Source organism: Callospermophilus lateralis, chromosome 3, assembly GCF_048772815.1.
Source record: "Callospermophilus lateralis isolate mCalLat2 chromosome 3, mCalLat2.hap1, whole genome shotgun sequence".
NCBI classification, from domain to species: domain Eukaryota; kingdom Metazoa; phylum Chordata; class Mammalia; order Rodentia; family Sciuridae; genus Callospermophilus; species Callospermophilus lateralis.
Genome location: NC_135307.1, coordinates 7,790,485 through 7,816,907, shown reverse-complemented (window position 1 = coordinate 7,816,907; position 26,423 = coordinate 7,790,485). Strand labels below are relative to the sequence as shown.

Genomic DNA, 26,423 nt, shown 5'->3' with positions numbered 1-26,423 from the left:
CTACCCACATTCAAACAGCACTTCTCTATCAGCACTGGAAGCTCTTGCCAAGATTAAGTACCACTTACATCCAAAAAGGAAACGTCAGTGAGGCTGGCTTACAAAGACTTCTCTTTATGCCAATTGCTTCAGTCCATCCATCGTCTGTCATGTTCTTGTGGAGCAGCTCTGCAGGGAGGTGTGCCTGCCATCACCAGAAGGAAGGCCCAGCAGTGTGCTGGGTAAGTGCTGAGAGTACTGGCCCTGCCAACCCAGCCACTACCCACCCTTGGCCCCTCATGGGAGCTGTGTTTCTTACTCAGTGTCTACGGAGTTCTATATGCCAACACTATTCCAGCCCACAAAGGACCCAGGCAAGCCCTGCCTTTGGATACTTCGAGTCCTGGCGAGTCACCAGTCAGTAGAAACTAAAGTCCTAAAAAGACTAGGAAACAAACAGGCCTCAGGTTCCTCACCTGTCAAATGGACAACAGTAGTAACTAGATCTCGCAGAACTAGGTGAGGACTCTGTGGAAATATGCTCAATGCAAATCCTGGCACAGAGAAAGGTTAAGTGCTACCTTGGTCACTCCGTTTCCTCCCTTCAGGATGTGCTGCAGCCACCAAGTGGCCAGGCTGTATCCTTTGCCTCCACCTGGAAAACTTCCAGAGCTGCCTCAGGCTCAGTGACCAGCCCCTCCCAACAATGCCTTTCCACTCTCCCCTCTCCCAACCTGTCCTGCTCTTTCCCTTGCCTCCAGACTGGCTGCCCACTCCCATTACTCTATCACTGCACTGCACCTGACTCACCCCAGATTGAAAGCTCCTAGCGACAGAAAGCACGGAGGACCTCTGCAGAGCCCAGCACCTGACAGTCAGTGGCACTCACCAAGAGGCTGGGGAAACAGCCTAAGATAAAGGGCCTGAGACACAGTGTGATGGGGTGGGGTGGGGTGAAAGAGAGGAGAAGGCAAGGAGAGGAGAAGGCAGGGAGAGGAGAGGGAGGGAGGGGAGCAGAGGAGAGACAGAGGGAGGAGACAGGATAGAGAGGGAGGGGTTCTTCCTGATGGGATTTTTTTTTTGTTTTGGAACACTATTCCTAAAGACCTCAACATTACACTAACCCAACAAAACCTCAATTCGTGTCTACATTAACTGAAATTCCTTCCTTGTCACTAACCACTCATATCAAGTCAATGGTGTCCATACTTGGATGCCTGCAGCTGCACCCGTGCAGTCACTCTGGTTAGACCACTTGACCTTCAACGGGAAACCAATGTCTTCCTAGTTCCAGAACCCACAGCCTCTAGTTCATTTTAAACAAATGAAAAGACCACATGAGAGCAGGCCTCCAAGGCTGATAGCAGCATTTCTCATGTAAACACTATCAAATAAAAACTGGCTTATTAATTTTAAATGACTTCACAGCATTTAAGGAAAAAACATGGGACTGACACAAAGATTTTAGAACTCATTAGTGTTGGTCTTGAAATCACTGACGTATTTAAATTGAAATCTGCTGGCTCTGACAGCTTTGCCTTCTGACATGCCACCGTGTGTCACCATGGTGAAGGCTGGGTGAGCACTCCCATTAAAACCCTCACTTTCACAAAAAGCTTATAATTTAACAATAAAAATCTGCTCCAGGCTTGACTTCTGCATACAAAAGCTTTCTGCGTGAAACACTGATTCTGAAGTACAAAATAAACCTGTCTGGGCTGAAATTCTGGCAAAGCCTTGTAGATGACTTGTGGTGCATCTCGGGTGTAGACAAGCTGGGAATCTGGTACCAAAGATTTCCCTTCTATAGCATGAAGGTTTGATACAGAGAAAGGTCAAAGTCACTTAGAGCAAGAAAGCTGAAACCTGTATCTTCCAGAAATCTCAAGATTATCCTTGATGATCTCCCAAGCTTTTCACATCAGTTAGTCAATTCTACCTGTGAATACCTGAATCGAGACTCACCAGGTTAACTGCTCCTCTGGCCTCCTAGCCACTTCTTGCTGACAAGGCTATCTTTGAGCAAGCCAGCCAGCTCTGTCTAATGGCTGCGTGGTTCTTCATGGCTCCTGTCCCCTACGGCTGCTTAGACATGCTGAAGTCTCCTCAAGGCCAGAACCCACCCACTTTCCCCTCACTGCTGTCCTGCTCTGGTGGACAGGTTTTCTGTTGCCACCCCTTGTCTTTCACATCTGTACAGGCACCTTCCTGTCCCACATCACAGAAGATACTGTAATCCAGCTTCCAGCAGGTTACACCTGATAGGTTGTTTTGTACTTTAGAAACACATTTCTATTGATTATTGCTCAGCTGCATCCCCAAGTCAATAAAGGAAACACACTTGGTAGGTTGCACCTGTGGAAACTGAGGCTCAGGTGTCACATAAACAGAGGTGTTAATGCAACAGCCACTTGATCCATACTTGAGCCACAAGAGCCACTTCATCCATACTTCAGCCACAAGGCATCTCAGGATACGTGTGTGTTATACTCCCAGAAGCCAATGCCCCTGCAAATCACACATGGCTTATCTGAGCCTGAGGTCATGGACTCTCTGCTGGATGGATCTAGACTGCTTGTCCCAAACTCCTCAGCAGAAGCCCTGCCCATTCCCAAACGCCAAACCTTGCTGACATCACTTCCAGTCAGTGTTACCACCTGCTTGCCCCAGGCTTCATGGAGAACAGAGCCACCACCTCAGATTTGGCTCTTCAACATTTCCTGCTTGTTGTGTACCTCCCACCTCCACAATCAACTCCTACAGGCCCTCAGATAACTCTTATATCTCCTTATAACACCTTCTATTGAACTGGAGGAGAGAGAGACATGTAATAAAAGCCCAGGACTACCAGAAAATATTTTAAATAGATAGCTACTAACTTCTTTTCAAAGAATAAGAAATTAATATTATTTTTCCCCAATGACACTGGACATAAATAAATACAAACACAATAGCCATACTATGTTTTGGAACTGATTTTCTTTTAAGCTGAAAGAATAAAATTAATCTGTGAAAGTACAAAGTTACCCAAATTATAACATGTAACTGAGTTCCAAGATGAAGAATACAGGTGGGCCCAAAAGTAACAGCTCCCCCAAACTTTAATTCAGGTTTTGAACTGTTGACAACGGCAGGGTGCTGGCCAGAGTCATGTGTGGGGTGGAGACAGCCAGGAATTTCCAGGAGGAAACCACAGGAGAGAGGCCCTCCAGCCATCTACACAACAGCACAGAGGAGGGGCAACTCACTTGAGTAGGGAAATGCCTTGGTGTGGTCAGAAAGCCAAGGCTGCAGAGTCCCCATGGGGGACATGACAGAGGGGGCATGCACATTATTCAAAGACGACCAGGCAGGAGGCCAAGAAAAATAATACAGGGCACATCTGCAGAGAACTCTCGAATCTAAGGGTAAGAGGCCTAGAGAGAACACTGGGTGAGCAGAGAAAGAAAACCGGAGTTGGCAGTGTTATGGTAGTTTATTTCATTTCACCTCATCCTGTGGAGAACAGAGAAGGTACTTTTGTAAGAAAGAGGAAAATACAATCACCCAAGAACATAGCCAGTTATTTGGGGAACGGCTAGAATAAATCTGCTGGAAGGCCAGGACCTGACCAATTCTTCCCTCACTGTGAAATGCATATTTTGGAAGACAGGCAAAACCCAGCACCTGTGGTAGGGCCACAGAAGTCTGCAAGCAAAGGGACAGATGTTCTGCTGAGCCCCCAAAGGTCCTCAGGTACGCTGCTTCCATCAGATTGAGCATTTGCCTCAGTGGGGACAAAATTACCCATCTAATAAACTAGGAAAGTGCCTGTCTGAGGCTGCTGCTCTGAAGCAGGGTGGCTGGACCGAGCCTGACACGCCTCCCAACCAGGTGCTGTGATGTGTGTGGAGGCTCACCACCCGCAGGCCCAGGCCACATGTGACTTAGATGTGGGGAACCAGAGGGCAATTCCTTCTCCCACTGACAAGTACTGCCTGAGCCACCTCATGTGACAGGTGCTATGTCAGGCAGCAGTGACACACTGGTCCAGAGAGGGCCCTGCCAATGACGTTCATGTCAGAGGAAGCAGTTTCAGCTACTGAGCTACTGACTGGCTACTTTACTAGAAAGAAAAAAGCAATCCCAGACAGCTGTGCATCTTTATGAGAAATGAACAGTACAGTAAAACACCTGTAGGGACATCTCCTCCACAGTTGGGCACAGATGCACTCAGCAAAAGTCACTAAGTTAAAACTAGAAGATGATGGAGTTGCGTTCATCTTGGAGAAGAAAGTGAGCAAGTGGCGATGAATGAGTTCAAAAGGCCTGGCAAGTCCAGGGAGCTGCCTGAGGCCAGCGGAAGGGCTATGGTGAGGGAACAGCGAGCTGGAGGTGCCACTCGAGCCTTGCCTCTGGATGATACTCCAGGTGTAAGGGGAAGCCATGGCCCATAGTGATTTGTCACTCATATTCCAAAAAGACCCTTTTAGCTCTGCGGGTACAGCTAGACTGAAGGGGGCAAGACCAGCAAGACCCTCTGGAAGAAAGAATAATGGCCTGGATGGAAGAAAATGAATCCAAAGCAACAGAAAGCCCCAAGGCATTTTAAATAATGTGAATCTCTCCAGACAAAAAAAAAAAAACAAAAAACTGACCTTGCCCATATCATCAGGGAGTCACTACTGGAGATCTTCTACAAATCCAGAAACTTAGGAAGCAGTCTGAAAATGAGAATAGGCAAAAGTCCCCATGAAATACAGGATCAAGCTGAGGAATACAGACTTGGTCTGCTCCTGACCACTTGCAGGCTCTGGAGAGCCACTAGCAGACGCCTTCAACAGTGGACTTTGTGGCTCTCAAGTGACCAGGGAGCACGCAACTGACATAGACCACTGGCTTTGGCCTCTTAAAGTGCCACCCAGCCTGACTCCTTCCTGGCTGGAGAGGGGGTGTAGGGGGGTGGTCCTAAGTAACCAGACCCTCTCATCAGGCTGCTTGAAGAATGAAACCGAAGAATGCACAGTCTGCCCAGAGTTTTATTAAGCTTTACAGTTGGCTGCTGTTTCAGCTACTGACTGGCTACTTTACTTTATTGCAGAGCATGGTCTCTGTGTTAGGCACTGCCTCAGGGATGCACTTTCAGGTTGGGGAAGACAGACAAATGAGGGAACACATAATGTGCTGTAATCTATTTTAGGAGAAATAGCAAGGTAAGAGGGAATTGAGCACTAGGGCACCTCTAGGACACTGCCACAGTGGCCCAAATTGCAATGCCCACCAATACTTCTTTCTGTGTGTGTCGTGCTGGGGATTAAACCCAGGACCTCAAGTATGCTAGGTGAGTGCTCTGTCAACGAGCCATACTCCAGCCCAAATTACAGGTCTTGGCCTCTGATGGTCATGGCATAGCCAAGCCATCCCTGGAATCTTGCTATATGATCTCCTAAGAGGGATGCAAGTGACATATCCATATTACTCAGGGCCACTGTGAAGCTGAACGTGAACACATTTCATAACGAGGCCCTAGGCCAGTGTAGGTTAACACGTCAACATGACAATGGTCTTCTGCAAATGCCACTTCTCCCACACAACAAAACTTTTAAAAAATCCTCCTCAAACTTCTCCACTGGGCTGGAGTGTGGTTCAGTAGTAAAGCACGAGCATACCCAAGACCCTGGGCACAGAAACAAACAAAAATCTTCAACTGGAAGCGCCCTTCCTTTCTGAGTTTGCTCGCCTTTCACTTTGAATCCATGTCCTAATACACTGCTTTCCACAGGCCCAGAGTTTAAGCTTCTGAAGGCAGGATTTATTCTGGTTAACTTCATGGGTAGTTGACTCCAAGAAGTTGCAGCTGTGTAGAATGAAGACTGTCTGTGACAAAAGATGTCATCAACTCTTATTCTTCAAAAACATCAGATGAAGGTTATAGAGAGGCCTGTTTTACGTCTATGTAAGGAGTGGCTTTCTAACTACTGTCCTTTAACACAGAAAGGGCTGTCCTGCAAACTCTTGACCTTGAGCAGGATTGTGGTCCACCAGAGACAGGCTTTGGTCCTGGAAGGATGTTGGGCCGACACCACCAAGAGTGTGTAGTTCCCCATATGGGTGCAGGGGTCGGGGACTGTGTGCCGGGCACTTCTATATATCCTGTCTTCCTGCACAGCCTTGCCACCAACCCACACAGCCCCTTTCTACAGTCGAAGGAGACTCATGACTCCAGCTAACCTGACCAGACTTACCTAAGACTCTAAGGTCTTACTTTACCTTCCACAAGACAATGCATGCACAGTGCTCTGTAAGCTGGGTGTGGCATGGATGGCAGAGGAGAGCCAAAAGAATCTGCCATTAATAAGGCTATCTAAAAAACTACGGGGGCTTTTTTAAAAAGGGACAATCTGCCCAGAAACAACTTACCACTAAAATGAATTTCCACAAGAGCAAAAGAAATGACCCTCTTGGAACGAACTGTAAGCCCCCAAGTACTCAAAGCAACAGATACTGAAAACAGAGTTTTAAGTCAGTCTCAACACTAGGTAGTGTCAACATAAAATGCAAATGCAGACAGCAATTCATCCTCCTTTGCAAACATTCCATGATGAACACTAATAACCAGGCTCCCCTCCAAAGGCAGCGCCAGTACTTGCACATGACAAATGGCTCCCTAGGAACTAACAGCAGCAGAGGAAGTCATGCCCTTGCTCACTGCCCCCGAGACGCCGTCATCTCACCACTGCACTGTAACCTCACTCACATCTACTATTCCTCTGGGCACTAAAGTGCAGCGGTGGGAAGTCACAATGTGCTTCCCCACAGAGCTGCTGAGAGTCTCTGGGTCTGAAGAGATGAACAACCACTAGCCAGCAGCGTTTGCTGTGATGGAGGCAAATCTGCCCTCTCTCCTGCCTCCTCGTGCTTTCATACTGGAGCAGAGGAAGGATGCGAAGGGGGGCCCCAGGATGATCACAGCAGAAGCCACACAGCTCAGGAGAAGGGAGAGTCACAGTTCTGCAGGGAAGGGTGTGTGGATGATCACACACGACTCCACTCAGAAGCACCTTCTCACAGGACACTTACCCAGTCTCCTCAGAGATGTAGCAGATCCCCTCTTCTCCGGTACATACTGAAATTCAAATGAGCCTACAATTCCTGTTTGAGTGAATAGGAAACTTATTCATCAAATACAGACCTTTGGGGGTTAAAAAAAAAGATCAGGTTTCAAGAAAGATTTTCCTGAAGCTTCTTCTGTTTTTAAACTTGTGGAGAGTCACTGGCTCTCGTGCAGGCCCAGGACGAGTAAGGCTAGGTTGGGTGCATCCCGACTCCAGCCCCAGATGGGCTGCCCAGGAATCAGGGAGCTCTCCACACCAGCCTGCTTCCTTGCTGTGAAACTGAGACAGAGCCCCGAGTGCAGTAACAGGCTCAGTGGCCTCGAGCCCACCACTGGCATATGCATGCACTGGCAGGTCTAGGGAGGGATGCCCTCATCTTTCTGACCTCCACTGGGACATCTCAGATACAAACTAAATTATCAGCGGCCTGGAACTGGTACTAGAGGTTTCTTCCTATTTGGTTGACTCTGAGGCAGATTTTTCCAGGCAGGCAGGAATTTCTGACACCTGCATACCAAGATAAAAAAGCCACGAGAGGTCTTACAGTGGTTGGCACAGAGCAAGCATGTCTTTCCTTCTGGATAGGCCACCTTCCCCCAGTCTTAACAACAGGGACTCATATGTATCTGTCTGGTGATGTGTGCTTGCCACACCCACATGGGTGCTATGCTAACCATCTGGACAACATGGAGAAACTGGGGTTGATTTATATCCACTGCTTTTTTGGATGTCAATTCCTAAGCAAACCTGAAAGTTTTTCTAAAGGGGCCAAGAACAAGTCAGAAAACTAAGGAAGAGGAGGAAGGCATGGGACAAGGGGGCAGGAGGGCTACTAGTCAACAGGGCAGCTGCAGATTCTGGAACTAGACCTGAGAAATGTCCACAGGACACTGAGCATGGGCTGCTGACCCTCCTGCCTCACATGGACACACTACTCAGTATCCTCCAGCAGTAACCCCCCTCAGCCACCACTGAGAGGACACAAGATAGAACCACAGATACAGAGAGAAAGTGTTTCATTTCTCAAGTGCCTCAAAGACCACTGAAACTAAAATCAGGGGGAAAAAAAAATAGAAAAAACAAAGAAGACTAAATTCTCAAAAGGCAAAGACTCTATTTGAATTGTGATAACATACAAAGCACATAAATATAGTTAAAAACACAAATTAAGTTTTTTAAATGACATATCTACAGTCTTTATTTATGAAAATGATGAAAATCAGATACATGCTTAGAATGAATTTACAAAATTGGAAGCCTTACATAGGACACAAGACACTCTGATACATTTAACACAAATTAATAATGACTAAGGTCAGCTCTCAGGAACAAGGGAGGACAGAGGTCAGGGGATCTGAGCAAGACAGCCCATGGTCCAGCCAAGCTAATCAAGGCTCTGGCAACTCTCCAGAGAGTATGCCAGGCTGGGCTCAGTTCCAAGCTCTAGCTTATTCACATTTTTCATACCACTAAAGGTTGAATCATTAAGTATCACAATAAAAAACAGTACACCACCAGTTTCCGCGTAGCTTTTGGGAAGTGGGACCTGGTTGGTGCCTTAGGAATGCACGCCCTCTGTCCCTGGTTGGGAAGCCACAGAGCTGCACAGAAGTCCAGCAGGCTCCCGGAATGGTCCTGAAGAACACCCCTATCCCACAGGCCACACCCAACTCTATAAATCATAGCCCAAGAGAGGGATTCTTACATCAGATTGCTCTGTGCTTAAAATCAGAGTACTCTGTCCCAAAATTAAGACCAGGAACAAACAGGAAGACAGAGACTGCAGCCTGGTAAGCCCCACATCGAGGAGCTCAGGCCCTGAGTCTAACACAGCTACTCTGAATTCTAATACAGAACCAGGCCTGGAAGCACCTGGCAGGCTGCTCAACATCTCCAATTCCCCAGGTGCAGAATGGGGACTCAACAGAAAGGATCAAAGTCCTCAGAAGAGAGCTACGGAGAGCTGTTCAGACTGAACTCATGTTCCTCACTTTAGTGACAACAGTGGCATGAGCCTGGTCTGCAGCCCTGAGCAGGCTCAGATCTGTCCCCACAGTGTCTTCTGTTTGCAACCCTATGCTCCCTAGCATGTGCATGGGAAATGCTCCACCTGGCTGTCAGCCCTGCATTTCTTCTTCAGTACAGTCCCTTGGGGATGCTGCAAAGATAGTCACTTACCTTTTCCCTAAAGGGAAAAGGACCAACCAAGTCAGTTGAACAATCTAAAAACTGAAAACATTCTTGCCCTTCCAATACCTGTAACTTCCCCTCTGGTTCCCATCACCAAAGATCCTCCAGCTGTCCTACTGGCTTCTCCCACTCTCACCCTTGCCTCGGCTCCCTCACTTCTATGAAGTAGAACAGTGTCATGTGGAACACCTTCTCCTCCAGAGACCTACATGGGAATGAGGCCAGGACAGCAGTATCGAGGAAGCCACTTTATACTTCAGATAAAAAGCTGAATAAATAAATAAATGGGAAAGTAGGACAGCTATTCCTTAAAGTAAAAATTCCAATTAATATACATAGGAAAAAAAACAGAAATAGAAAATTAGCACTTGGCACACACCACTGTGATTACTACTACAGACAAGAATCATGATGGATGCGAAACCCAGCAGATGAAAACGATATGAGAAACAGGACATTTGCATAGTCTCAACCCATCTTTCTACAAGGTACTCATTCACTACAAAGAAAAAAAAAATAGTAACTTCTGGTGGAAAAACCAGTAATAAAGACATTGACTCATGTCCCCTGAGAAAGACACAATTTCATTTCAATGGTATTCTAGCCAAAAAAGCATAATTTTAGTCTAAATACAAGAAAATATCAGATAAATACAAATGGGAGACTTCTACAAAGTGGCTAGCCAGTAGTATCTTCAAAAATGCCATGGTCAGCGGGAGTGTGGTGGCTCACCCTGCGATCCCCGTCACTTGGGAGGCTAAGGCAGAAAGATTCCAAGTTCAAAACCACCTGGTCACCTTATTGAGGCCTTGTCTCAAAACACTAGAGTGTCCATGGGTTCCATCCAATTCCACCCCCACCCCCAGAAAAAAAAAAAAAAAAAAAAAAAAAGGCAAGGTCATGGAAGACAAGGAAGGGACACATGACAACTATATGCAATGTGGGATTCTGGAATGGAAAAAAGAGCACTAATGTGCCATCTGCAGACTAGTTAGTACCATACTCAAGTTAAACTTTCTGGCCTACACCCTATGTTATGGTTCTATAAGACATCAACTCTAGGCCAGGCTAGGTGAGGTGAGTGAGCACTCTGTACCCTTTTCCTAAATCTAAAATTCTTTCAAAATAAAAGTTAAACAAAAAGAACTCTGTAAGGGCTGGGGTTGTGGCTCAGCAGTACAGTACTCGCCTAGCACGTGCAAGACACTGGGTTCAATCCTCAGCACCACATAAAAATAAATAAAATAAAGGTATTGGGTCCAACTACAACTAAAAAAAAAAAAAAATTATAAAAAAGAACTCCGTAGAGCTGGAGTGTGAGAAGCTCAACAGTAAAGCACTTCCTAGAACCCATGAGGCCCTAGGTTCCATTCCAAGCATGGGGCAGGAATGATACCACAACTTTGTATCTCTAAGTGTGACAGCTCATACTTATGAGACATTCAACAAATGCCAGTTGAATTAATTAAATCATTAAGAGGATATGATGAAAAAATATTAAGAGGATATGATGAAAAAAGAAAACAAAACAGATGGGGTAGGGACTGTAGGAAGAGCCAAGGCCAGGAGAAGCTGCCTGGGGTACAGGGAGGAGGCTTTGCCTAGGTCTCCAGGTGGAAGGAAGGGAACCAAGAGAGCAGAGAAGCCAAACAAGGAGAGGAGCCTCACATAAAGAGACAATGTGGAACACAACCTGTGCACACTCTGAAGCTCCTGGCAACATGCTCTGCTGCCAGAGGAGGAAAGTTCAATGAATGCAGAGCATATTTTCCTGAGCCCTGCTGAAATATACCTATCTATGCACATACATCTTTAGACACTGAGTATATATACCTATCTATGCACATACATCTTTAGACACTGAGTATATTTCTTTATGAGTTTCAGGGACTCTCTAAGGCACAATAAGCCCACTTACCCAAGAGGCCACAGCATAGGGTAGAGGCCACGAAGTTAACTTGAGTACAATGCTTTTCACTAGTTCAGTTACCTGTAGTCAACCAGAGTCCAAAATTATTAAACGGAAAATTCCAGAAGTAACTTAAAAAATTTAAATTGTGTGCTGTTCTGAGCACTGTAATGAAACCCACCCCACTCCATCCTGACAGGCACATGGATCATCCTGTTGTTTGGTACATATGCCACACACGTGTTAGTCATTCAGCAACAGCTAGATTACTAGATCAACTGTCCCAACACTGCAGGGCTCCTGTTCAAGTAACCCAGAATTTACTTAATAACAATCTTAAAGGCCAAAAGTAGTGATGTTGGCAATTTTATTACTATAACTGTTCTAGTTTACTATTAGTTATCATTGTTAATCTCTCACTATGCCTAATTTGTACAATATGCTTTATCATAGGAATGCATGAATAGGAAAAATATATACAGGCTTGGGCACTATCTGCAGTTTCAGGGACCAGTCTTGGACAGTGCTCCACAGGGATAAAGAGGAACTAATATAAGCTGATGTCCAGAGCTTTTTAATCCAACTGATGCACATTCCTAGAGGCCTTGTGTGTCATCAGATTTCTGTGTGGAGGAGACAGCTTTATGCAAACGCGAGCTAAGCACATCTCTGGAAGCTCACATCTTGCGCTACTCTTGTGTGGCTCTGTCAGGTAGATGGAATGCAATGGGAAATGGAGAAGCAACTATTTGTATTTAGCCACAACGCCATGGGATGCCAGAAGCCAAAAGTGACACCGTGCTCTGCCTCCTGGCAAGCCCCATGTTCAGAGGCGAGCCACAGCAGTAGCAACAGCAGAATATGGTGTTCATCTCTCTACCACTGTAGTCCTGGTTAGGGGAGAAGCTGCCTATTCAAGGAAGACAGTCAACTCCAGATCGCCTTACTCCACCTTAAAGCATAGGGCAGGACAAGCAGATACTTGCCACAAGGGATGCCTGCCTTGAAATAAAATTCACAACTGTTAATGCATGAGTGAGTTTCTCCACTGCATACCTTATCCTGTGCCTTTCCAACTGTGTGATCAACACAAAGAGGAAATCCAAGTGAGGAGTACAAATCACTTAAATTATGAAATCAATGGAAAAACAGCAATTAATTTTATGGCTATGCTTCTTTTAAACACTATATTTTTGCACTTACAAAAAAAGCATCATATTCAATCTCAACAACAAAGAAAAATGTGCATGTGCCTAAGATAATCTCAGGACAAGCTGGCATGTCATGTCACAGGAGCACCTGTTACATAGGGCTGATTATCAATTAAGTAACAGTCAATGCATAAGATATATTAATTTCTTTCTTATGATATGGGTAGAACATATCATTCAGGTATATTTAGTAAAATCTGATAGTATTTGCTTCATTTTTACATGAACTATTTCAAAGCTGGGTTTAAGCCAGTGATTTCTATCACAAAACTGGTCATATGCTACCATGCAACAAGTCCCCACATGGAGTTGCCCTTTGGTATGTTCTGATCTGCTTGGAGTATTTTCACAGGCTGAGGTCTCAGCAACCACTTTAAACACCAGGTTTTCCTTCCACCATAGGTCCTCTTTTCCTCTCCAACCCCAGTTTTGCAAGTAGAAATTTTTCCCCACTTAGGGCTCTCCCATACAAGCCTCTTCTAGTATTTGGCTTAGCCACAATTTCTAAACCTAGCTCCTGGACTTTGGGTGCTCAAATTCCTCAGCTACTGAGTGCAATTCAGTGTTCCACCAGCAGGTGCTGCAGCTTAACCCAGGTATGCTCAGAATTCCTTGAGTCTGAAGCTCCAGTTACAAACTATCTCTAAAAGGATACAATGTATGCCAAGCATGTCAAGAAAAATACAATGTAAAACCTGGAAGGACCACTGACAATTCTAAAGCCCAAGCACCTGTTTGAAACTCTCAGATCGCTAAAGACAGAAGATAACCTGAACACAAGTGTCCACCTTGAAAGTCCCCCACCAAGAAAGGATGGGAAGAGGAGAGCACACAGGAAATTTGTTTCCCAGTTTTTGACAACAAAGAGAAAATGAGGATTAAAATAATAATATAATAAGAGGAAACTACCTATGGAACTTATAATCACTAGAAGTCAGTAATTGTGCTGTTGGAATACAAATCCTGAAGATAGAGCACCACATAAGGCTCACGGAATATCAACACTTGTCCAGAGCCTCCCATGGACCAGGGTCACTGCCAGGACGCCCAGAAGGGAGTGGTGCTTGTACTGCCTCAATGAGCACTAACCATGGCAGCAGAAACTCAAATATAGTCAGAGAAGAAGAGTGAGAATAGGCACCAGCTCAGAGGAAGAGCCTGGCATGGCCCCAGGGTGAGACGCTAAGTGGAAACCACAACCGACAACTGCAGTCAGGGTTCTGCCACAACTGACAACTGAGGTGGGGTTCTGGAATTTGGATCGCCCCCACTACCAATGTTTCCTCATATCCTCAGAAAAAGTTAATAGCCACAATGCAAAGACACACACACACAAATCCCACCTGATAGCAGACTGCTGTAATAAAAATGTTAAATATGAACTAATAATGTCCCCTCTCTCTCTCTCTGATAATGCACATGACCAACTAAAAAGGAGAAATCTAACATCCTGGAAAGCACAGGGAAGATAACTAGTTTGCTACTAAGGAGGGCAAACAACAGGTTTACAAGGTCTACATCGTATTCACGTGATTTACCATTGAAGGCTTTCAGAAGTGATGAGAACATTCTAAAACTAGAAAAAGGGTTGGACTGAAAAGATGGCTTTCAACAAGATCACTTTTCCTTGAATCTGTTCCATTTCCTGAATCCTAATGCAAAACCCTCCTTGCCCACAGCTCCCACCCTCACTGACCAGCAGTAAACTCCATTCTAGGCTGCGTAATTGGAATTGCTGGCTAAGAAGCATCCTACAAAAGCTAGGTATTTCCAGTCTGTGTTGAACCCTTCTGCTGCTTATTTTTGCCAGTGTTAGCAATGGTCACATTTTCTTCTGAAAAAGAACCACAGCTGACTGACCTCATTGACAGGTTAATACTGTGCTTCTCACACTGCACAGTGACACACCCTAAGTTCTTAGAGGTGGGGTTGTTTTCCTACAGTGCTGATCTGGCTTGATGGTTAGTCATTTAACACGATTTTAAAATGATAGCAAACATTAACATCTGTATAAATTTTCAGAATTTAAAAACATGAGTCTAAAAACCAACAACAGCAACATGAGACTTACAGGCAACCCTGGGCTTGTGGTGAGTCATTGTGGGCTTAGTCCCTATTCTTGGTCTCAAAGGTTGAAACACAACCTGGTACCAGCACAGGTGGAGCATTCCTCTGCAGAGACCTGCCTGCATGCACTATGCTGAGGGTTCCATACAGGTCTTTGCATTCTGGCTCAGCAACCTGAGAGTTGGATGGAACAGAGTTTACTGAACAGAGTTTACTGCTGGGCAGGCACTGGCAGGCCAGCTACAAAGCCCACCCTTCTCAGGCACTGTACTGCCCTAGGGAGAGTGGCTCCATTCACTGAACACTCTGAAATTCTCAGAAAAAAACTATTCCCACCACCCCAGGACTGAAGCCTGGTACTGTGCTGCGAGGTACTCTGATAAACAACCTAACTTGGGATGACAATTCAATAGGTCTTAATATTTTTATCTTACAGATCAGGAAACAAACTCAGAGAAGTAAAGCAACTAATACCAAATCGTATCTGAATAGCAACTAAGATGGAGACCAGGATATCAGCACAAGCTTGTCTTAATACAGAGCTTGTGTTCTCACCACACGGCCAGCAGTCTCTTCCTGGGACAGATCACCAACTACCTCCTTCAGCTCCTGGACCACACTCAGATGACACTGCCCCCTTTCCTCCATCACTCAAATGCCCCTTCCTGATGAGATGCCAGCTAAACTGAAGAAACCACACCATCCCACCACATACATTTCACTTTCACCAGGCAATGCCAAGGCTCATGGCTGGACTCCTTACACAATCTGCATGGCTCTGTCAAGAGTAACTTAACCCTCACCTTTACTTTTTTCCAGCATTTTATTTCCCTGTGCTTATATCCTCACTGTGCCAAACAACTCCAAACACAGTATTATGTTTGTAGGCTTTTAAGAGGAAGGGTTGTTTGCTAAAGGGCAACAAGAAGAAAAAGAAAAAAGGGACTGACTGATGACATTTTAGGCTAGAGACTCCCTGTTGAGGAGGTTACCCTTTATGTCACAGGAAGTTCAGCAGTGTTCCCAGAGTAGATGCCAGTAGCACCCCCAACTCCAGTATAATAACCAAAAATGTCTCCAAATATTGTCCAATGCCCAGAGAGCCAATAATGTGGAACAAAAGAACTAATTTATATAACCACAGACACATTTTGCTCTCTCCTTGGTTGGAGACTTTTGTCAGAAAAATATTCAGTCAGATTTCCAAATCATAATATTTTTTACAAATCTTTACACTGGCTTAATTGTACAAAAAAAGTCAACATTTGATTATCTGGTAATTCTGCATTTGTATATATCTTGTTGCACATTTACTGATTAAATTTTTTAATAAAAAAGAATTACTGCTTTAAAAAGGGAGACTCACTAAGGCTTTAAGAATGTACTCTTTTTTAATTTTTATTCTTTTTAAGTTTAAAAATCATTGTATTATATATTCACTACTATATAAGTTCTTATAAGGCATGTGAAAATGTTAACACTTTTGGAAATACTTCTGGAATGAGTTTTGTTTTTTTTTAAAGTTCTCTAACTCCTGAGATGCTAACCATAACATATTTACTCTGTAGAAAGCAGAATGATTCAGTGACCTTAGCATTACTAAGGAGGCAAGTTTCAAGGAGTTAAAGAGAACTAGCTCTTAAACAGATATGAAAGAGAACCTCTTCGTGACTCACAGCTATATATTGAATCGAAGTTACACTACACAGTTAACAGTGAAACAGACACATGAGTGCAATGAAACATCCAAACAACACCCATGGCCAGGCAGCACTTGGAAGAATTGTCATCGCAAAAGCACATGATCATCTCCAAGGCAGAAAAGACCTTTAACAAAACCCAGCACTGGTTCACGTGAAAAAGTCTGGAGAAAGTTATGATAGAAAAAACTTACTCAACATTGTAAAAGCTGTCTATGACAAACCCAAAGCCAACATCACACTGAGCAGAGAAAGATTAAAAGCATTTCCTCTAAAGATAGGAACAAGACAAGGATGTCTACTCTCACCCTTCCTATTCAGTATAGTACTTGAAACTCTAGCCAGAGCAATCAGGCAAGAGAAGGAAATTAAAGGGATACAAATAGGAAAAGAAATCAAATTATCTCTGTTTGCTGATGACAGATCCTATGTTTATAAGACCCCCTAACCCTAACCCTAACCCTAACCCCCCCCAAAAAAAACACCTCTACCAGAAGGTGTTTATAGCTCATAAAAAAATCCAGCAAAGTTGAAGGATGCAGATCAGCAAACAAAAATATTAATAGCTTTCCTATATACCAGTAATGAACCTGCTGAGAAAAAAGTACCTGGGAATAAATATAAGCAATAAGGTTAAAGAACTCTACAATGAAAATTATGGGACATTAAGATAGAAATTGAAGACCTTAGAAGATCCATGTTCTTAGATTGGCAGAATTAATATTGTCAAAATGGCCATACTACCAAAGCCATCTACACATTCAATGCAATTCTCATCAAATACTAATGACATTCCTCACAGAACTAGAAAAATGCCCTAAATCTGATAATGGAAAAATAAAAGACTGAGAACAGCCAAAGTAATTCTGAATAATAAAAGCAATGTTGAAGGCATCACAATACTGATGTCAAATTATACTATAGAACTACAGTAACAGAAACAGCATAGTTCTGGCATTAAAACATCCAGTGGCTCAGAGGCAGAGTGCTCACCTGGCACGTGTGAGGCGCTGGGTTCGATCCTCAGCACCACATAAAAATAAACAAACAAAAGAAAGGTATTCTGTCCAACTACAACTAAAAAAAAAAAAAAAGACGATGACAACCAATGGAACAGAACGCAGAGACAAATCCACATGGACAAGGTTATCAAATCCTTGACAAATTGAATTTTTTAATAAAAAAAATTGACAAAGTTGCCAAAAAAAAATGCTGGAGAAAAATCAATCTTTTAAACAAATGGTACTGGGAAAACTGGATATTCATATGTAGTAGAAGGAAACTAGATCCCTATCTCTTACCTTGCACAAAAATCAACTCAGAGTAGATAAAAGACCTAGAAATTAGACCAGAAATACTACAACTACTAGAAAAAAACATAGGGTCCACATTTCAATACATTGACACAGGCACTAACTTCCTTAATAAGACTCTTAAAACTCAAGAAATAAAACCAAGAATTAATAAGTGAGATGGCATCAAATTAAAAAGCTTCTGCCCAGCAAAAGAAATAGGAGTATGAAGAGCAAGTCTACAGAATGGGAGAAAATATTTACCAGTTACTTTTCCAATAGGGGATTAATATCCAGATTATATAAAGAACTCAAAAAACTTAACACTAGAAATACAACCCAATCAATTAATGGGCAGATGATCTAAAAAGGCATTTCTCAAAAGAAATACAAATGGCCAACAAATGTATTTTTTAAAATGTTCAACATCCTTAGAATCAGGGAAATAAAAACCAAAACTACACTGAGATTTCATCTGATCCTAGTTAGAAAGGCAATCATCAAAAATACAATAGCTGGGGCTAGGGTTGGGGCTCAGTGGCAGATCACTTGCCTAGCATCTGTGAGGCACTGGGTTTGATCCTTAGCACCGCATACAAAAATAAATAAAATAAAGGCATGCTGTCTATCTACAACTACCAAAAAAAAAAAAAAAAAAATACAAGTAACTGCCAGGCACAGTGGCGCACACCTATAATCCAAACAGCTTGGGAGGCTAAGGCAGGATGATAACGAGGTCAAAGCAAAAGCGAGGCACTAAGCAACTCAGTGAGACCCTTTCTCTAAATAAAATACAAAATAGGGTTGCAGATGTGGCTCAATGGCCTAGCACCCCTGAGTTCAATCCCCAGTAAACCCCACCCCCCCACTCCTGGCAAAAAAAATACAAGTGACTAATTGCTGGTGAAGATGAAGGGGGAAAGGTATATGTATATATTGTTGGTATGAATGCAAATTAGTTCAATCACTTTGGAAATCAGTATGAACATTTCTCAAAAGACTAGGAATGGAATCACCATATGACCCAGTTATCCCACTTGGTATTTATCCAGAAGAACTATACACAGCATACTATAGTAATAAATGGACACCAATGTTTATAGCAGTGCAATTCACAATAGCCAAGTTATAGAACCAGTCCAGGTACCCACCAACAGACAAACAAGTAACGAAAATGTGGTACAAATACACAATGTAGTTTTATTCCGCCTTAAGAAAGAATGAAATTATGTCATTTGCTTGGAAAAGGCTGGAACTGCAGAATAACATGTTAACTGACATAAATCAGACTCAGAAAGTCAAGGGTGAAACATTTTCTTTTATATGTGAAAGCTAGAGAGAGAAGGGGTGGGAGGTTAGAAACACATCTTAAGAAAACAGAAGGGAGACCAACAGAGTAAAAGAAGGGGATTCTAGAGGGAAAGAAGACAGGAGGGCCTGGGGAAGTACTGGGAAGTGAAATCTATCAAATTATGCTGTGTCCACATATGAAAACACCACAAGGAATCATATTATAATGTACATATTATAATGTACTAATTAAAATAATAATAATAATAATAATAAAAAAAGAGATCTGTAGAGTAGAGCAAGTGAATGGGGAAAGAAGGAAAGGAGGGAAAGCGGAGGGAAAGGAGAATGAGATTAATCAAATTATGTCATGTGCAGGTACAAACATGGCATAACAAATGCCAGTATTATATATAAATAATTCTCTTTATATATAATAAAGAGAATTATTTATATATAAATAATGAAAATTATGGGACATTATAGAAATTGAAGACCTTAGAAGATCCAGATAATGGATAATGACGTCACCATCACTGACAACTTACCATCATTTCTGAATTTCAGCCTGACTACAGAGCCAACGCCTCTTGGGAGGTGAGGATCCCAGCAATTGTCAAGTAATAAAGGCCCAGATTTAAGAAAAATAGTCGTGAAGAGAGTTAATTTGCAAGTCGTCATCCAACAATAGGAAATGACGAAGATTAAAATCTGCTAACATCAGTTTTTCTTTTAGTTCTCAAAACTACAAAATTGAGAACTAAGAATGAAAGTACAACCCTTTCAGGTCATAAAGAGCCATACCAAACTTTAGACTGCAGGATTATAGTGCATACTAAATGAAGAGGCCAAAGTTTGTTTGACCCCATCAATAGTTTTTAAATTAAGCACCCTTGGGGCTGGGGCTATAGTTCAGTGGTAGAGAACTTGCCAGCATGTGTGAGGCCCTGGGTTCCATCTCCAGAGCCACAAAAAAGTGATTTAATTAATTAGTAAAGCAAACCTGAAATAAAAGCTATCTACATACTGTATGACCATTCTTAATACTTCTTAAAGTTTAAAGTTTAGAAAAGCAAAGTGATTTGTACTTGAGGACAAAAATCAACTTTAGACATATTTGAAATATTTGGTGGGAGGATACACAATGTACAGTAAACATGCTGTAAAGTTCAAACAGTGGAATGGAAAACAATACCACTGGAGCAATGAAATGAGAGTACCACTTCATGCACTAAAACACAGCAGGGACAGACCGTCTAAAAAACAACCAAATCGGTCTGATGCAGCTTGTCAAACTCCAAGGGAACAGGGGCAAACAGTTCCCAGTCCTATGTGTCCTGGATCAGATACAGAAGCCCAGGAGCTGATCCCTGGGCACTAAGAAGGGAAAAATGGCAGGGACCCCCCCTCCCCAAGCTCTGTGGGGGACACTAGGGCACAGGCCTGAACCTTCCTAGTGCCCTGAACCTGGAAATGCAAGATGAGGGTGGACAAACCAGCAAGACACAGAAAGGCATAATCAGATACAGCTCAAGTGTTTGCTGCCTCCTGCAGACCCTTTATGACACTTGAACTTAGAATCTATGATACTGTGATACACAGTACACTTTGAAAAAACAAACAAATCATGTTATAATTTACTAAATTATCAATATTTTACTACTAACATATAGAGGAGAAACCCAAAAATGGATTCTTGTTTTCTTGGAAACTTTACACACAGAGCACCATTTTGTATCAGATATACTTTACAAGTCTTAAGATTTTATCATAATCTTTTGTTTTCAAAAAAGCTAAGTGATTTAGGGGCTGGGGGATGTGGCGCAAGCGGTAGCGCGCTCGCCTGGCATGTATGCGGCCCAGGTTCGATCCTCAGCACCACAGACAAACAAAGATGTTGTGTCTGCCGAAAACTGAAAAATAAATATTAAAAAATAATTCTCTCTCTCTCTCTCTCTTAGAAAAAAAAAAAAAAGCTAAGAGATTTAGTAACTACTCAGGAACAACTGCTGCATAACCCTAGACAATGATGAAGTCAGATACATTCAAAACTGTACTGTAGTGAAATTTCTATAAAAATGGAAACAGTGAAATATAATTGAATATTTTTTAATTTGAAAAGCAAAGTGTTTTAAGTATCCTTAACAAGATGTCAGTGGGACATACATGCAAGTATCAAGTCCCCTTTTCCAGGCCACCCTGCTCACCTGGATGACTTTATAGAAATAGGCATACTGTCGAGCTGTGTTTTTATACTGGCTGAAGACATCATGGATAGCTTGTGTCGACTGAAGACACCGAACTTCCTCTTCTTCGAAGTAGAGGGGAGTGTCATATTCACTGGGGAGGGTCTGAATGTAGGGCTGCCAGAAAGAGTTGGGGCTGGCTCGCTCACACAGGAGGTGGAAGGCCAGCGCTATGTTTCCCATGGCTTGAAGAATCCGGTCTTGAGAATACAAGGGCCCTGAATTAATCCAGAAGTGAGCAGTGTAAGTACCACAGACTCTTTAAAAAGAATCATTCAAAACATACATGGAAATGATAGACAAAACTAAAAGATCTCATTGCATTTAAAGTCATGTGCATCACTCTTTGGATGTAGAATGGAAAACATTTCATGCGAATTTAAAGGACTATTTCTCCAGTTGAGAAAACAACCAAACATGGCTCTTCGGGTCAAAATAGAATTTCATATATTTTTGTCACTTGCACTTTGCCTTAAACAAACAGAAATTATTCTCACCCAATACCGAATTTTTAGCAGATTCAACAGTCATTAGTAATTTTCGGGGAACCCATAAAAATAACTCTTCTGCCTAAAAAAAAAGAACAAAAAATAAATAAAAATAAAAATAGTAGACTCATCAAAACATGTTACAACCTTCAATCCAACTTTGTGATCAGAAATTGAATCACACATGAACTACAACTTAAGGTTGTGTATCAGCACTTCTTTTCTCAATATCAGATATATTTTACAATGTAAGCATTTATATCACAGTTAAATGAGTGAAGACACAGTTTAAAATTCTATTTCAAGTAGAAAAACTGAAAACTAAATATACTGTGTGACTATCTATACCAAGAAGGCAAATGATCAAAAAAGGAACTTTCAACTTTAATTTGAAGCAAATATAACATTTGAAGTAGGGCACAAAGAGTGTTTATTTTATTCTCTGTTGCATATATATATTTTAAGTTGTAAAAACAAAACCAAACAATTCCTGTCTCCAACAAAAACCATGTCTGCCACTATGAACTGCTCCCGCTGTAAAGGCATCCCCCTCTCCAGCTGTTCAGAGCAAAAGCACAAGCCCACCAGAAGACAGACTTTGCTTTACTAATATTTTCCCCAAAGGACTATCTTATTTTCTGGCAAAATGGAATTTTTTTGGCTTCTTTTTGGCATATTCTCTCTCTGTATCTATACTGCTTAAAACATGCACACAGGTCCCTGGGCCAAGCTGGCATCTGATTGTGTACCTTACAGCCTTCAGAACTGTGAGGAATAAGTGTCTGCCATTTAGCTTCCCATACCCCAAAAGGATACAGGTACAACAGACCACAGCTGAGACATTCTGGGCAGCAACTACAGTAATAAGGCTTTCCACCTGACACACAAGAAGAGCATGTGACATTTGGCCTTAACTAATGTCTACTATCTCAATTATTTTATGTGTCTTGTCCCATACTATAGATGATGAGCACCATGAGGGAAGAAACTCTGGAATTTTTTTGGAAATCTGGTTTAACAACAAAGAAAATACCATTCACATAGGAGATATTAAATTTAGTGAATACCTAATACACCAGTGTGAGGGTATGAGCATTTCAATGAAAGGTTAACTTCAGCTTGACCAAAACTCTTGCTGGAGGATTGAGAGGCCCAAACACATAACACCCATTTCCTCTAACCAAGTTTGGAACCAAGTGAGAGAGACAGAGACAGAGACAGAGACAGAGAGAGAGAGAGAGAGAGAGAGAGAGAGAGAAGAATACAAGAGATGATCACCCAAAGGTATCACCTGCTGAGCCCCAGAAATAGACTGACTGCCCCCATCTAGTCACAAGCAGCACTGTTCCCATAGCCCCTCAGTGTGCCTGCCCCTATGAAGCTGGTGGGGTGGAAAGGGTAGAGCAGAACAATGGGCAAGCAGCTCCCACTGAGGAAAAGGCCAAGCCCTGTTCCATCTCCCAAACAGGCAAACAGGCTGAGTCAGCTTTCTCTTCAGGAAAGGCCTAAGTGGCAGGCAGGGCAGAAGTGCCAAGTTACTGCTGCTCCCTAGACATGCAAGGAAGGACCTGGCATGGAGAAGAAGCACTTCCCCTCTACAGAAGCCGAGTTCTCATCTCCTCTCCCTGTTGCCTCCGCTACGGTGTCTGAATAGTGGTACTTTCATCCACACAGTTACCCAGAATGCCGATCAGCACCCTCGGCACTGCCCATTCCACCAGCCCCACCTCTGATCCATCACAAGTTCCTGTGTGCTCTTTTTTTCTTCACTTTTCTTCTTCAGTTAAATCTCAAATGCCATGGGGCATGCTCTATGGTCTAACAGAGGCTTGGCCATGTGAACTAACTTGTGGCTCCGCAGGAGGAAGTACTGGAAGGGCTGAAGCTCTTCTAGGCCTGCCCACAAGAGGGGGCAGGCTGCCTGTATGGCCACAAGGTCAAGGACAAGCCCCAGGCATCTACACCACATCCTGTACCCTCAACACACCATGGTTCAAATGCATTTGGACCCTCTAAGACCAATAGTTTATAAACTCACCTTGATGTCTCTTGTTGCTCTCAAACCAAAGCCCTCTTCTTTGAAGTTGACCATTTCAAAACCTTCGACAGAAGCCCCATTTTCAGAGGCCCATTTCATTAGATCAGGAAAGTAATCTTCTCTTTTTCCATCAAAAGTAACAGACAGACCTATATTGTCCATGTTTAGAAAATAAGAGATGCTTTTAAGACACAAATCACTCACATGGCTTTCAGAAAGTAAAAGTACAGCACAATTCACACCAGATCCGGTCCTAACTTCAATCTGGAAACCAAAATGAATAATACCCAGACCGTCCTAGAGCACACCTTAACAAGCTCCAGGAAAGGCAAATTAAAATCTCCATAGCCCATCAGTTTTAGAAGGACAAGTCCTGGTACTAGGAACACGAGGTTCAATTAGGTAACGTGATGGAGGGGAGAAAAGCTTCGCTGCCACTACTGATGGCTTGGCACAATGCTTTCCCCTCACAAGCCTAGCAGGTCTTCACTCATATTCACACTGGCTATTTAAACAAAAACCAGCAGCTCACATGTGTGCCCTCGAAAAGGATGGGAATGCTCTACAGGCCTGAAGATCTAAGTTAGAGCACTACAGAAAAATCCAGATGAAGCAGACTCCAGGTATCAGTGTAAACAAAACTCAAAACATAATGTGTTTTTAAAAAAGATCAAGGAAATAGACACCATGTAGATAAATGTTTTAAATACCAATTACAATTATGTATGGCTGTATCTGAAGTTCCATGGGATTATACATGAGGGAATATATACAATGGGATGGAATTGAGGGGCTCTAGCTGTAGCTATGTTTTATTACTTATAAAAAATACAAGGGGCTGGGGTCGTGGCTCAGCAGTACAGCGCTCGCCTAGCATGGGCAAGGCCCTGGGTTCGATCCTCAGCACCACATGAAAATAAATAAGTAAAATAAAGATATTGTGTCCAACTACAACTAAAAATAAATATTAAAAAAATTACAAAGGATGGAAGGGAAGTGGACGAGCAGGTGGAAAGAAGGAGGAAAAAAAAGGGAGAACTTAGTCAAAGCAACATTTTTTTAGCATGTGCTCAAACTGGGCAGTAGATTCTTAACGCATCTGCTCTTCTCTGGATTTTTCAGCATGCTTGAAATATTCCAAAAGAGGAAAAGTTATGCACAGGAAAAACCACTGTGTCCTGACAAACGTAGGGGGAGGAACAGGCACTTTATTAGCACTAGGAGCTAGGTGAAGAACAGGTGCCTGTGGCATCTCACCCCACGTAGGTGAGGTTGCCCAGCACACTGGTGAGCTGTGCCAGATACACAGAAATACCACTAAGACTAATGACTTGAGGTGGGGATCATCTAGACAGGATTTTCTCTTCCCTCACTGAGACTAATAAGTGATCTCTCTTTAGTGTCAGCCATAGGAAGCAGTATTTTCTCAGAAGAGAAACTCAGGAAATACAAACATTATTTGGGTGCCTATTTGGTGAGAGAGGACTAGCACCATCCACTATTTAGTGCAAGTAAACACATTATAAAGGAACCTGTTCATCACTTCAGACCACTCCAGCTAAAGACTACATGTTTACAGATGTGTACAGCAGATCATTAGAACATCACTTAATACGGCACATATAAACAACCCTCTTCTGACTCCTTTCCGTGACAGTAAGAAATGGAATCTGAGAAGATTTGCCCAAGTCTTTCCCACTGCATGCTTACATTTTCTCTTTCTACTTTCTGCATGGTTCTGCATACCAATCTTCACTTTTTATGCTTTATAGAACAAAAACAATAGGTATACTGCATAAGCTGACAACCTGACACTTGGCCCCACTACCCGCCTGGCTGAGAGTCAGTAAGATGGTTGCTAAAGCACAACACAAGTGAAGGTGCAGCTCAACCACTACTTGACTAACTCTCTTTCAGTTAATCAAAATGTGTTGGAGTTGATCGTAAACACATGATAAGACATTAGCCAATCAGCGTATTCTCTGTGTGTTGTTATATACAGTATTATGCATAGTCCTGAAATTCAAAAGGAAACAACATGAAAACAAGATTTAAATACATATTTCATATGATAAAAATATATAATATTTTTATATATAAAAGTAGTCATTTTAGCCCCCAATATAAAACATTACCTCCCGACCCCAAAATTTCACATTTTCACCCTGTGCTCTCAGAAATGGGAACCATCTCCCAGGGCCCTCTCCTTCTGGGTTTCAAGGAGCCTTTCTACAGATGGGCACAGATGTCATGAAACCTATATTACTCTCAAAACCTCTGACCCATGCCAAGTTTCCACAGGACGTTATTAAAATATGATTATCCGGGCTGGGGTTGTGGCTCAGAGATAGAGTGCTTGCCTCACATGTGACTGGGTTCAATTCTCAGCACCACATATGAATAAATGAATAAAATAAAATATCCGTCATTTAAAAAAAAAAATATATATATATATATGATTCTCATTCTAGCAATTTACCTTTCTGCTTTTTCCGTATTTTCTCAACCAGAGATCGGATTTGTACATACTCTTCCCATTCCTTTCCTGGGCCAGGTGTAGGACTGCTGCATTCTGTAACACAAGAGTCATGTTAAAATGTTAAAATGTTTTAACATTTCTCTCCTTCAACTTAATCCACTAGACAGCAGAACAAAAGGAAGAGGATTTGGATTTTGTCATTGTCTCGTGGTTAAAGGACAGAGTTACTACAGCCACAATAATAAATGTGTGCAATGCAAAGCAGGAACACTTCTCAAAGCATGTAAACTCTCTGAATCCCCAAAGTGCCCCTCACTAAAATGTGCTCTGGTGCCCCCATGAGGGCCTAGCTCCCATCCAACCAGTTCTTGCTATTCTAATAACTTTCCTCAGAATATACTTGTAAACCAGTAAAATCTAAAAAACTAAGCAAAAATGCA

General features: G+C 42.6%; 1 protein-coding gene across 5 annotated transcripts in view; it reads right to left on the bottom strand.

Moving 5' to 3' along the window:
• Positions 1-26,423, bottom strand: part of Setd3 (SET domain containing 3, actin N3(tau)-histidine methyltransferase) — a 76,770-nt gene that overhangs the window by 34,360 nt on the left and 15,987 nt on the right. For 4 of the 5 annotated variants that reach the window (XM_076849677.2, XM_076849679.2, XM_076849675.2 and 1 more), the window contains 4 exons: positions 25,984-26,076; positions 23,505-23,653; positions 21,476-21,548; positions 20,940-21,196 (listed from right to left, as the gene is read on the bottom strand). In XM_076849677.2, the coding sequence (XP_076705792.1) occupies positions 20,940-21,196; positions 21,476-21,548; positions 23,505-23,653; positions 25,984-26,076 (572 nt within the window). Of the gene's footprint in view, positions 1-20,939; positions 21,197-21,475; positions 21,549-23,504; positions 23,654-25,983; positions 26,077-26,423 lie in introns of those variants that run through there. The other variant, XM_076849678.2, reaches the window with a different exon arrangement.